At 40.0% G+C, this 14349-nt stretch overlaps 1 protein-coding gene across 4 annotated transcripts in view; it reads right to left on the minus strand.

Moving 5' to 3' along the window:
* The window catches only part of LOC141995926 (sodium channel protein type 2 subunit alpha-like), a 111509-nt gene that overhangs the window by 22432 nt on the left and 74728 nt on the right, over nucleotides 1-14349 (minus strand). For all 4 annotated transcript variants that reach the window (XM_074967457.1, XM_074967460.1, XM_074967458.1 and 1 more), the window contains exon 18: nucleotides 774-894. In XM_074967457.1, the coding sequence (XP_074823558.1) occupies nucleotides 774-894 (121 nt within the window). The remainder of the gene's footprint in view (nucleotides 1-773; nucleotides 895-14349) is intronic.

The following is a 14349-nucleotide window of genomic DNA, read 5'->3' on the forward strand; positions in this document are numbered from 1 at the left end:
TTGCATTTACAACTAAGTATGAAATTGACTTTAAAAATATCTGTCAATATTACACACAATCTATAAACTACAGTAAAACCTCAGAGTTACGAACACCTCATGAATGGAGGTTGTTCGTCACTCTGAAATGTTCATAACTCTGAACAAAACATTATGGTTCTTCTTTCAAAAGTTTACAGCTGAACATTGGCTTATTACCGCTTTGAAACTTTACTATGCAGAAGAAAACTGCTGGTTTCCCTTTTATTTTTTTTAGTAGTTTACTTTTAACATAGTACTGTACTGTATTTGCTTTTTTTTGTCTCTGCTGCTGCCTGATTGCATACTTCCAGTTCCAAATGAGGTCTATGGGTTGACTGGTCAGTTCGTAACTTTTGTGTTCATAACTCTAAGGTTCTACTGTATATCCAAAACACAGTAGTGTTTGTGGCTATTGGTCAGTTCTGTTTGTCTCAGAAAAACAGAGTTGCTCCAAATTCTAAGGGCCTTCTCTAATGACTACAAAACACAGTTATAGGATTGGAAAAATTAATACTGCAAGTATCTTAATATTGAGATATGTTAGTGATTGAGCAGGGAGGAGAGTTAGCCACCTTCCAGAGAATTCCTACTTTGACATTTGATTATCACTGACAAGGGAGTAGCTTCTCTTGGCTAGTGAAACCAAGAAGGCCCATGGCGTTTCAAGTGCCAACTGTTGTAGAAGCAAATTGTGTTTGAATCAAGCCCCAGTTTGCTAACACGATTTTTAGGCAATATTGTGTTTTGGTTACCTTTTGTAAAACAGGCTATTGGTTCAAGAGCTTCTTCAGGTTCAATCTCAGCTTGTTCGCCCTCTCCAGGAGGGGCAATATCAACTGTGCTGCCTTCGGATGAGCTGGATGCATTTAGCTTCTGAAAATAAAATCCCACAGGAAACATTTTTTCCTAAGTATATATTATTTATAGAAGATATTGAAATATGCCAGTGCTCCATAACTTTTAAATAAGATTATCAATAACTACATATTGATAATATGCATTACCATAAGTAAAATCGTAGTATTCAAATCTATGTTGTGTGGGTTTGATTTCTAGAATATCTTCTTATAGGAAATTCTAAAAAATAATTTGTCCACTAACTTGATCCATGTATAAGAATTCTGAAATTAAGGTTCAATAATATTAAAATTAGGCAATTTGCATATGCCATACTGTTAGTTATTTCACTCCCTATTATATTGGATTAAACTGTGAATGTCACTTAATCTTTCCTGCACAATGACCAAACCAACAGAAATCAGCAAACATATCTTCATGTCCACTACAAATGGTAAATTTTCTCTAAAATATACAGTGTATGGATTGAAATGTTGAAAATTAGATCTTTTTTCCAGTAGCAATCTTTACGACAGTACACATGACCTGTTGTTTAAGTATCTTACTGTAATGTCAGTTGAGAGGAGCAGCAAGTTAACTTTAGGACAAGCCACTATTTTGCATTATCTTCCACTATGCATGTGTTACCTTTATATATAATCAAATCATGCAGTCCTTACTCAGGCAAAATTCCTACTGACTTCAGTGGAAGTTTTGCTGAGGACTGAAGATTGCATGATTCAGGGACTGATCCAAAGGCTCCTGAACTCAATGGAAGCCTCTCCACTGATTTTAGTGGACTTGGGATCAGGCCACTGATCTATTGGCAGTTTAAGGCTATCTATTATTCTAGCACCTATATTTGCTTTTAAATTTGCAAGTAAAACTATTTTAAAATGCATTTATTTTTTAGCACAACTAAAGTGAAAACAAGTACTCATCAAAGAGTTTGTAACATGTTTTTAGCTGTTAATATTGTTGATTTGTGTCTTGAATTACTTCAATCAGAAATACATTCTTACTCAGTTTTAAATAGGTAATGTATCCAAGTCTCCAGCCTTAAAGAAAGCACCGTAGTGAAATACATCATTATAGACCATGCAGCAGTAGACGTAATATGCTACAAGACTGTAATTTAGATTATAGTATTGGCAAGAAACTGTTAGTGTTATTGCCATATAATTTATAATCTCATGAATGGCTACATACTCTACAGTTAATTTTATGGATTTATATAGGAATTCATGTACATACATTGAGTACACTACATAGATGAGACATTAATACTGATAATTGGATGCTGATTTAAAGTATTATTTAAAGATTGATCCTATGTTGTATTAGAATACAGAATAATGTAGAGGCATTATTTATATTGAAAATTTGAGTCTGATTCCTGATCATGAAATAATAATCCTATTTTAGGCCAAAATACTTTGAGGCTGATGTGCCATATCCTTAGATGTTGTGTAAATCTGTGTAGCTCCATTGACTTCCAATCAAGGGGAGCATGACCTCCGTTAAGCTACACAAATTTACACGACCCTGGGGATCTAGCCTGACACCTTTATCAGCCCAGGATATGGTTACTACTGAATCAACAGGCACCACTCTCAGGTAGTTGTTACCTTGCTGAAATATCTAATGAACAAATATTTAATTGAATAAAATGATAAACAAAATGACTGATTAAATGTAGACATGAGATTCAGGAGTAGTCATGTCTGTGAACATATAGACATCAGATTCTGAGGATATCAATCAGAATGCTCAGATTTGCACACTGTATGGAAAACTAGAGTATGGTTGAAAGGCAGTGACTGTACCTGAGCTCTGACTGGCTGTGGCATTCTGTTTCAGTATAAACCTTGATAAGATGCTACTTTATGATTTCTTGTGGCTTTTTTGGAATTTTGTGTAGCTTTTGTAAAGGAGACGAACAGTTCTGAAAACTACATTTTCTATTGATCTTTAGTTCAGGCCTGATATTACATCCTTGCCTTCCATTAACTCAGGAGACAGCTTGCAGGATCAGGCGTTAAATTATTTGGAAAAAAAGGACATGATTCAAACATAATTGAAATTGATGTGACTCTTTCCATTGGCTGCACTGGGCTTTGGAGCAGGCCTAAAGAAATAGGGTTACTGTAGATCAGTAATCCATATCTAAATAATAAGTATGATATCCTGTACACGTTATAATTTCTTCTTTGAGCGGCTCTGCATATTTCCACTTATGGGTATTGCACTGCCTGGTGGTGCCTGATGTTAGAACCTTCTCCAAGCAGCGCCTGTTAGAACACTTGCATGACCCCTTTGCCTCTGTCCTCAGCATCTCCAAATGTTGTAAAGGGGGGTCAATGCCTTCTATCAGCTCACTTCCTTTCAACCAGTGTGCCAGATGGAAGTGAACCACTCCAGACCATTTGGATCCGGGTTGTTTTTTTTTCTCCAGTTCTTAGTGTCTTGGTAATTGTTTAGTATAGTTATAGTTAGTTAGTTAAAGTCAGTTAGTCGCTTGGTGAAACTGAAGAAAAAGCAGAAGCTAAATGAATTCTTTATGTTGGTCTTAACTGCAGAGGATGTGTAGGAGATTCCCATTCTTCTTCGATGACAAATCTGAGGAACTGTCCCAGACTGAGATGTCAATATTGGAGGTTTTGGAACAAATTAATAAATTAAACAGTACTAAGTCTCCAGGACCAGACAGTATTCACCCAAGAGTTCAGAAGGCGCTCAAATGTGAAAATACAGAACTACTATCTGTGCTATGTAACCTATCACTTAAATGAGCCTCTGTACCAAATGACCAGAGGATAGCTATAATGCTGAATTTTTTAAACAAAAGGCTCGAGAGGCAATCCTGGCAATACCAGGCAAACTGATTGAAACTATAGTAAAGAACAGAATTATCAGACACATAGATACACACCACGTGTTGGTGAAGAGTCAACATGGCTTGTTGTTTCCTAATAAAAGGAAATCATTCCTCACCAATCTGTTAGAATTCTTTGAAAGTATCAACAAGCATGTGGACAAGGTTGATCCAGTGGAGATAGTGTACTTAGACTTTCAGAAAGCCCTTGACAAGGTCCCACACCAAAAGCTCCTAAGCAAAGTAAGCAGTCATGGGGTGAGAGGGTAGATCCTCTCATGGATCAGTAACTGGTTAACAGATAGGAAACAAAGGATAGGAATAAATGATCAGTTTTCATAATGGAGAGAGATAAATAGTGGGGACTCTACTATTTAATCCAAGGATCTGTACTGGAACATGTGCTGTTCAAAATATTCACAGTGTTCTGGAAAAGGGGATAAACAGTGAGGTGGCAAAATTTGCAAATGATACAAAATTACTCAAGATAGTTAAATCCAAAGCTCGCTGCAAAGAGTTATAAAGGGACCTCACAAAAGTGGGTGACTGGGCAACAAAAAAGATGAAATTCAGTGTCAATATATGCAAAGTAATGCACTTTGAAAAAAATAATCCCAACTATATACTCGATGAGGTCTAAATTAGCTGTCTCCACTCAGGAAAGAGATCTTGGATAGTTCTCCAAAAACATCTTCTCAACGTGCAGTGGTAGTTAAAAAACTAACAATATTAGGAACCATAGGGAAAGTGATAGATTACAAAACAGAAAATATCATAATGCCACTATATAAACTGATGATGCACTCAGACCTTGAATACTGTGTGCAGTTCTGATTGCGCTATCTCAAAAAACATATCTTGGTTTTGGAAAAGGTGCAAAACAGGGCAACAAAAATGATGAGGGGTATGGAACAGTTTCCATGTGAGGAGAGATTAAGACTGGGACTGTTCAGTTTAGAAAAGAGACAATTAAGGGGGATATGATAGATGTCTATAAAATCAAAAAAGGTGTGGAGAAAGTGAATAAGGATGTATTAATTATTACTTCACATAACACAAGAACCAGGGATCACCCAATTAAATTAATAGCAGGTTTAAAACAAACATAAAGATGTATTTCTTCAAACAATGAACAGTCAACCCTTTGAAATCTTTGCCAGGGGATGTTGTGAAGGTCAAAAGTATAACTGGGTTTAAAAAAGAATTAGATAAGTTCAATGATGGTGGGTCCATTAATGACTATTAGTCAAGATGGCCAGGGATGCAACCCCAGGCTCTGCGTGTACCTTTGACTTCCAGTATCTGGGACTAGACAACAGAGGATGGATCACTAGATAAATTGCCCTGCTCTGTTCGTTCCCTCTGAAGCATCTGGTCTGGCCATTGTTGGAAGACAGGATACTGGGCTAGATGGACCATTGATTGGTCTGACCCAATATGACCATCCTTATGTTTTTAAGAAGCTGGGATTCAAGAGATGTGCATTCTGCCTGGCTGTTTTTCTGGCATCAGATGACCACATTAGGTGATTGAAATGCTTGGGAGAGGGCCAGTTTCCTTCTGGATGTTTCATCTGCTGGACTTTCATGGCCAGAACTTGCAAGGACAGGCAGAAGAGATGCAGGTGCTTCTCCTTAAGGAGGCTCTTGAGGCTAAACCCTCCAGTGCTGGGCACTCATCAGATCCAAAGTCTAAGAAGCCTGTCTCGGTTGCTGTGTCTTACTCCTGAAAGATGAAACACTTTAAAGGCAGTAGAAAATCAGAACCTTTGTCAGGTCTGGCTCCAGATCCCATTGCTCAAGCAGTCAGGTCTTCAAAGGCACAGGTGATGATGAAGAGCAGACTGCCTGCTACAGAACCAAGAGCCACATTGTCAGCTCCAGCTGTGTTGGTTCCGAAGAAGAAGTCAAGGAAGCCACTGTTAGCAGTGCCAGATCCCTCATTTCAGATTTGTCAGATCTATCTGATTCTGACAGGGCCTCTACAGTTATGGCTCCAAAACCCAGGCTGTTTCTGGCTTCAGCTTTAAGTACCAAGCAGGTGGATCTGTGTATTTCACCAGATTCCGTGCCATCCAGGTCTTCAGCTCCAACTTCAACCTCTGTCCAGTTCCAGCTCCATCTTCAGGTCCATAGAAGACATTTACTTTGGCTGATGTACACCATTTGGCTTCTGAGGGCTTCTTGGATCTGAATGAGAGGAAGAGACAGGCTTTGTCAGTTCTGAGTTCAGTGTCGATTCTCCTGAAAAAAGGAGAAGAGCAGAGGAGATTATTAGTCTTTCTCCTGGTCTGTCTATACCATGGATTGGCAACCTTTGGCATGCGGCCTGTCAGGGAAATCCGGGATGGTTTGTTTACCTGCAGCATCCATAGGTTCAGCCGATTGCAGCCCCGATTGGCCTGGAACGGTGAACCATGGCCAGTGGGAGCTGTGATCGGCCGAACCTGAGGACACCACAGGTAAACAAACAGTCCTGGCCCACCAGCGGATTTCCTGATGGGCCACATGGCAAAGGTTGCCAATCCCTGGTCTACACCTTCTCCTAAGACTCCTACAGTGTCCCCACAAAGGGTTTTCTCTCCATTTATTTCTCGTCACTCTCTGGGTCCATTACTATCTCCAGTACAATCCATCACTGATCCAAGGCCAGATCAGTGTTTAGAGGATGACAGAGGAAGAATAAAGAGATTGTTTCTTCCTGCTTCTTCTGTTTGATCCTCCTCCTGCAGGTATGGTCTCACATCACAGTTGTGCAGGAGACTGACAGTCCTGGAGTCCATGGCCTTATTGAGTGCTGCCATTGGAATTTTTCAATTGTCCTCCTTATGGATGGAGAGGTGATATGGGAAAAGATGGCACTGTTTGTGCAGGATTTGCCAGATGACAAAAGGAATTAGCAAATGAGATCCTAATATTGGTCAAAATGTGGCAAAGCATGCTTTTGGAGTTTCTTTAGACACCTTGAACTCTTCTGCCAGAGCACTGGCACATGAAGTTACCTGCAGAAGACAAGCTTGGCTTTGTTGCTCTTCTCTGGCTCAGGATATGAGAATTGAGGTGGGGATGGTCTTTTAAGTGAAAAGGCAAATGAGTTTCTGGAAAAGCTGAAGGAGACAAGATTGAAAGCTGCTATTTGGACTTTGATTTCTTTTACCAGGAGAAGACCTGTGACTGCTTATTTCGGTTATCAGAAACACAGTCTTCCTTGACTTATTTCCCATTGAATCAAAGACATCAGTAACAACACCAACAGGCTACATCTTTCCAGAGCCAACACAAGAAGAAGTCTTTCAAATCAAAGCCTAAATCTAAACAATCTGCTTTCTCCCTGTTGTCTCTGGTGAACAACCAAGCCTCAGATTTGCTGATAGGATCGAGAGTCCAGAACCAATCAGTGGGGATCCTTCCCTTCCTCTGTTTGGAGACAGGCTAGCATATTTTCTCATCAGATGGAGGGTTGTTTCATAATACACTGGACAAATTGGTGCTAGAAATTATAGAAAAGGACTAGGTCATTCAATTTGAGAAACTGCCCCCGTTCAATTCCTTATACTCTACCCTTTTCACAGAACCTTCTCATGAGGCTATTTTACTTTCAGAAGTGCAGAAATTCCTTCTGATAGGAGCTGCTGAGGAGGTATCTAAAACCTGAGAGGTTGAGTTTTATTCAAGAGACTTTTTGGTATAGAAAAAGTACAGTTTCATCTGAATTTAGATTTAAGGAATCTGAACAAATACATAACAAACTTCCATATGTATGTTAACTCTGGCCTCCATAATCCCTTCACTTTCAGCTCTAGACCGGTTTGTGATGCTTGAGTGAAAGAACGTTCCAATACAACATGCTCCCATTTGGCCTGTTAACCACATCAATAGTGTTTACAAAGTGCCTTTCTATAGTAGTGGCTTATATGAAAAAGCAGCGTATTGTTGTTTACCCATAATTGAGTGATTGGCTTTTGAAGGCTGCTGTTTGCAAGGATCTATCAAGCTACGCTGCTGTACAACCACCCTTTTTTCAGACTTGGAGATGCTTCTGAATGTCAAAAAGATGAATTTCTGCCCAACTCAGAGAACTATATTCATAGACTCCATATTGGACTTCTTGGTAGGAAAAATCTTTTTACCAGAGGACAATTTTTAAAAATAGTGCAGTCTGTTTTAAACTCTGAAATATGTCTAACACAGAAAGTAATTTTCTTCCTAGGTCTCATGGCAGCTAAGACTTATATGACGCTGTTTGCATATCTCAGAATGAGGCCAATGCAGCACTGGACGTCTCAGGTTTACAGGCCAAATCTGGACAATCTTCAATTGTTAGTTAATAACCTTTGAGACATTCTGGACTCACCTGTCTCTCCTTGGGATTTTATTTGGTTTTTATTTACATTTGTGAAGTCAGCATTTGAACCCTTGGCTGAGTGTTTGTGTATTAAAATGGCATTCATTGTTGCCATAACGTCAGCCAGAAGGGTGAGGGAACTAAAAGCCTTGGAGCTGATCCACCGTACATCTTTTCATAAAAGAGGTTCTTAGACCTGATCCTAAGGTTATGCCAAAAGTCGTTTCTGAATTTCACATTAATCACACAATTAATTTGCTGGTATTTATCCCAGGCCACCTAGTAATAAAGGGGAATCAGTTTGAAATATTTTAGATAGAAGAACTCTTGCATATTATTTAAATAGAACTAAAATTTTTTGAAATTTCTTCCTGTCACTGGAATTGTGAGCTGTTGCTTCATTAAATGATGTTAAGCTGTACATGGTGAGAATAATAATATGATATATTTAAACTAGGTAGAATAGAACTCATTTATGGCCTCATCCTTCACCACTGAAATCAGTAAGAGCTTAGTCACTGACATCAAGGGTCATAGAATAAAGGCTGACAACTATCAATCATTAATACTTCCAATCATTGTCAATGAAAAGTAAAGTCAGTTCTTTAACTGTTCTTGCCCAACACAGGACTCTGTTGCCACTATTCCAGACATCACAATTGTTACATTTGTTAAAAAGCAAATGAGAGAAGAGTAGTTTATTTTCATTAATATAAGACAGAGTGCAATTCCTTAGCCTGCTCTTCATTTATGTTTCAGGCAATCACAAGTGTCGAAAATCAAGTGAAGTAAATTACAAACCCCCCTAAAATTAAGAAAGAATGGTTGTCGTTTAGAAAAGGTTTTAATGCTGATTTTTCTAATAGTAATACCAATAAAAATATCAAGAAAGTTCAAGATATTGCATGGATTACAAAATAATTCTTTGTTAAATTGTCCTTTCATTTTATGCATAGGATTATCAGCCTCTAGAATTTCCCATTCCCTGTAGATACTGCTCAGTACCTGCAGAGAGGTGTCTTATTCTATACAGTGATACATTTGAAACTATTTGTTTATGATGCAGCATTCTCAAGGCCTGAATCAGCAAAACAACATGCTTAAATTAGGGGAGAACCTCCTCTTCCGACCCCTAGAATATCAAGGAAAAACTACTTCTATGGGCTTAGTGTTGTTCTGAAAAAAAATATAATTATACACATTATTGTATAGAATGTGACAAATAGGCATAAATAGTAATGCTTTAGTAACAACCAGAATATTTGAGTAACTACATTCATTAGAGTGTACAGTGAGCCTACGTACTCTTCTTTTGAAAGTAGTGCATTTTCTAATTTCAACATTTTAAATCATCAAAACAAACCTTGACCAACAGCATGTTGTTGGCCCATTTCCATCAGAATGCATTCACTTAAGACCTGTTCTTGCCCCCATTTAATTTTGCTCTAGATTTCAATGGGAGCAGGAGCCGGCTGCTAAAATTTTAAGCTTTACAAAGTGCTTCATGATTCAAAGTGACAATAATATAAATAAAGGGACTCAGCCATTACAAATTGCCTTTAATAATCCAGCTATTCATTTCAAACTTTGAGTTTTGACTGTTACAAATTGCTGTCTGATTTGGTTGACAAAACATAATATAAATAAAGGAATTCCCTATTCAAAATTGCCTGGAACCAAACCATTAATCTCAAATATCATTAAGTTTGCATGTATACTATGAAAATAACTCTGCTAATTGCATCTCTTAGAGCTTTATTCTGGTCTTTTGGATTAGCTCAAGCATATCTTGATTTATATCATTATGATATTTGCCCTGAAACTGTGTGTATGCTACACAGTACTGTGAATTTCTATCAAAACATAAGGTCCAGTAAGGTAGATTTTAGTTATTGCCCAGTTAAGGTCAATTAAAAATATAGATGTCAAATGTCTACACTATACATAATTTTAACATTGAAGGCTCAGTTATGTCTCCTATGAGGCAAAATCTTCTTATGAGCAGGTGCATGACCTGAATGGTGGCGTTTTAATTTTGAAAGACATATTGTGCCACAATGCCTCCTGGGTATGTGGGGAGAACAGCGCAGAGTTAATCTTGCTAAACCTTTAACAAGATGGGTCAAATGCTCCACCCCAGCACAGGCATCTTGTTACATTGGAGGGTGGAAGGCATCCCTGTGACTTCTTTTTTCTGTAGTCCACTCAAAATTTTGGTACTAACCCTGCAGTTGGATTCTAATCTGTGCAGATTCCCTTTGAAGCCAGTGGGGCTCCCTGTGGGCACAACATTTTGTTCCTATGGGTCTAGTTGCAGGATTGGATCCTTAGTCCTTACAAGCTGCAGTCATGTCAAATTCTACTCAGAGCTACACTGATGTAAATCCACAGCAATCCTGTTAAAGTCATTAGAGTTGTTCCAGATTTACATTGGCATTAGAGCAGAAACAGATGCATCACTTTTATAAATGTTATAAACATTTATAAAACTTTTATCAATTTTTGTGTCGTATTTGCTATTATCAGTCAGTGAGAGTTCTGTCAGTTATGCTGCAATGGAGAGCACATTTGCCTTTTATTTAAAAAAACACAGTGGATAAATGTAACAGTGAAACTTTTTAAAAAGAAATGTTCATTGCTTAAGTTACTCTGATTTATACTGAGTAATGTGAGTCCCAGATTTGAAACACAGACTCAGGTATCATAACATGTGCATTCCAAAATAATTGTATTTGACAGAAGAATTTTATTATGCAAATGATTTTTAGTTTCTTTGGTTTTTGGAAGAGAATGTTTGTAAAGGCTTATTTCTGGCAGTTCTGTTCTCTCTTCTCCTGTGAAGTGCTTTTTGTTTTTCTATTTGCTTCTGCTGAGTATTACTTTTGGCATAAATTATATGTCCTGTTCATATGCAGTTTATGAAAATTCAAGATATGTGGGTGCCCAAATGAATACAGAATATCACTCTTAGTACTTAGCAAGTTTGCATTAAGCATTTCAAAATATAAATAAATGTAAATATTTTTGTGAATAAGTCGATTTTGAAATGTTCCAATTATTTTCATTAAGGAATGTGACAATAAGCATTACATAAATCACCTAGAACTTCGTTTACTAAAACAATATATTTATAAGGGCTGAATCAAAAAGGGTTGTTTTTATATTTTTAAAAACTGTGCATGCTCCCTTTTTTCTTTGTTCTTTTTAAAGTTAAACATTCCTTTAATGTTTTGATCCATATTACCAAAACCTGTAGAACATGCAGTTACTGTTAAAGTACTTTATAAAAAATATCTAGAAGAGTCATTAGCAGAGTCAAACGTATGTTGGGATTGCCAGTCTTGCCTGACCATGCTGTGATGTGAGTCACATGACTCAGCAGAGAGCAGCTGTGCACGTTTCTACTATCTTGCAATGGATGGGGAAGGAACATAGCTGAGTAGCATGCAGGCCAGTCAATATCCATTAGAAAAGTGACTATATATGTATAACTTGCTTAGGTAACCTGTGTAAAAGTGGTGATACGTTGCTCTACCTGGTTAAAAAGCACCAGAGCTGCATTCTTGATTGCTCCAGCTTGGTTTTACCCCTGTGAGAAGTAAGAACGGTAGGCAGTGAAGTTCAAGATTACAGTACCTCTACTTTTCTTCTCTTTGGAAACTCTAATGTAAACACGGCTTCAAAACAGTCAAAATATATTTACTAAATATTTTATCAGTTGGCAAAAAGGAGCATACATATTGGCTGACAACAGAGTTCAACAAACATTCCTAGGGATCTACTGTAAGTTTATATCTAGTATCATCAGATTAATATAAAATATAGGAGCTGCAGCTAATAACTGTTCTGCAAAATTGTGGCTCACAATCAAGAAACAAAAATGAGCTAACTACATAACAATATGGCTAGCACAGATTTTGAAAGTATATGATAGCTTTAAAGATAAATCTTAAACATTATTTTAACTCTTGGCAGAATATTCTTCGAATTTTTATGTTTAAATTGTTTACTCTTCATTTAATTGACCATATTTTATCGTTCTAAACTGAATGCATACAATAAGCAAAATACTTTGAGGTTTTCTGTTGTATAGTTCCTGCTTCCATTCTTTTAACAATGATAGAATTTACATGTAGAAATACGTCACAAAACGGTGAATTCTCCTTGAATTTCTATCCAAATTAGATACTGTGAGGTACTGTATTATGTAAAAAAATATTTTAACATTATTATTTTATGTATATTTCTAAAGTTTCTTGATCCATTTGGGAAGGAATGGGCCAGCTGGATGGTTGGACCTGGCCCATCAGTGGCATTTGAGACAGTGGGCTGACACATTACAGATCCAACCTATCAAGCACTCTAAAGAAGCTGATACTTTGGATGGTGTAGTGCAGAGGTGGGCAAACTACGGCCCACGGGCCACAACCAGCCCGCGGGACCCTCCTGCCCAGCCCCTGAGCTCCTGGCCCGGGAGGCTAGCCCTGCTGTTCCCCATCCCCCACAGCCTCAGCTCACTGCGCTGCCCGGCAGGAGCTCACAGCCCCCCACCCAGAGCATTGTGGCCTGACCTGGTGCTCTGTGATGCATGGTGCCGTGGCTGGCTCCAGCCGGGCAGCGCAGCTAGCCTGTCCTGGTGCTTTGGGCGGCGCGGCTGTAGCACTGCCAGCCACCAGTGCTCCAGGCAGCGGGGTAAGGGGGCAGGGAGCAGGGAGGGTTGGATAGAGGGCAGGGGAGTTCGGGGTGGTGGTCAGGGGGCGGGGAACAGGGCGGTTGAATTGGGGCAGGGGTTCCGGGGGGGCAGTCAGGAAGGAGAGGGGGGTTGGATGGGGCGGCGGGAGGCAGTCAGGGGCAGGAGTTCCAGGGGCAGTCAGGGGACAGGGAGAAGAGGTGGTTAGATGGGGCAGAGGTCCCAAGGGGATAGTCAGGAATGAGAGGAGGGGCTGGATGGGGCAGTGGGGGACAGTCAGGGGCGGGGGGTCCTGGGGCGGTCAGGGGATGGGGCAGGAGGCCTGGGGGATGGGGGGGTTGGATGGGGCAGGAGTCCCGGGGGGGGCATCAGGGGGAAGATGCAGGGGGGGGGGTCGGATGGGGCGGGGGGCCTGGGCCACGCCTGACTGTTTGGGATGGCACAGCCTTCCCTAACTGGCCCTCCATACAATTTCGGAAACCCGATGTGGCCCTCAGGCCAAAAAGTTTGCCCGCCCCTGGTGTAGTGCCATTTGGGAAGGAACTGGCCCTTTGAATTGGCCAGGTGGCAGGGAAGGGGAATTCAGGCTATTGGTTTGCAAAGCTGTGAACACACTGATCAGGTCATTATGGGTGATGATATATGATGATATACTGAAACTTCATGGTCACTCACAACTGTAGGAAGGGGCAACACCTTCTCTCTTTCTACTATACACTGATCTTGGGTGAAATCCTGGCCCCACCAAAGTCAATGAGAGGCCAGGATTTCAGTCCTTGTTCTGAGGATTGGGGGCATAGATGTTAAAGAATCATTTTAATGTTGCTAACCTGAACTATTTATTGCTGATTTCAGATATTAACTTGAGACTTATTCCTCCAATTTTATGATGATTCATATATATATATATGCAGTGAATTCTTAAGCAGAATTCACTGCATATATATATATGAATCACCACCTGCAGCAGGTGCTTAGCACATTCCAGTGTTTTCCTTCTGGGGCTGCAGCCCCGCAAACCTGTCTCTGCACAGGGACCTCACAAGAGGTAAGGGGCTGTGGGAAGGACAGTAGCAGGGAAGGACTGTGCCACCTGGAAGCGGGAGCCGCACTGTCTCTCTCTCTCTGCACTCTCCAGGCTTTGCCCTGATGAGGCGCTGCACTGAAGGAAGGAAGCCCATGGAACATGCTGATCCCTAATCCCCAGAGACCACAGGGAGAGGTACTGTGCAGCTCCGTGAGCCCCCAGTACCTCCACTTCCTGTAGAAAGCCCTGGCGTCTGGGCTGCTGCTCCCCTGCCCGCTGCTGCCCTGTGCACAGGCTGGTTTACAGGGCTGAAGCCAGGGAAGACATGTCCCAGCACTTCCTTCCCTGGCTGCACCCTTGCAAACTTGACTTCCACTTATTGGCAACTGCCAGATAATGGCAACTTTTTGCTGGCAATTGAGGGTTGCTAATAAGAAGAATCTTCAAAATAAGCATCACTTGTGGTCAGGAATCTTGGAATTCTGATTGATTCAGGCCTTTTCTTCAGATCGTCATGAATCTGCAGTTGCAAAGTCAGCTTTCCACTAACTGAAA

The sequence above is a fragment of the Natator depressus genome, chromosome 11 (genome assembly GCF_965152275.1).
Source record: "Natator depressus isolate rNatDep1 chromosome 11, rNatDep2.hap1, whole genome shotgun sequence".
Taxonomy (NCBI): domain Eukaryota; kingdom Metazoa; phylum Chordata; order Testudines; family Cheloniidae; genus Natator; species Natator depressus.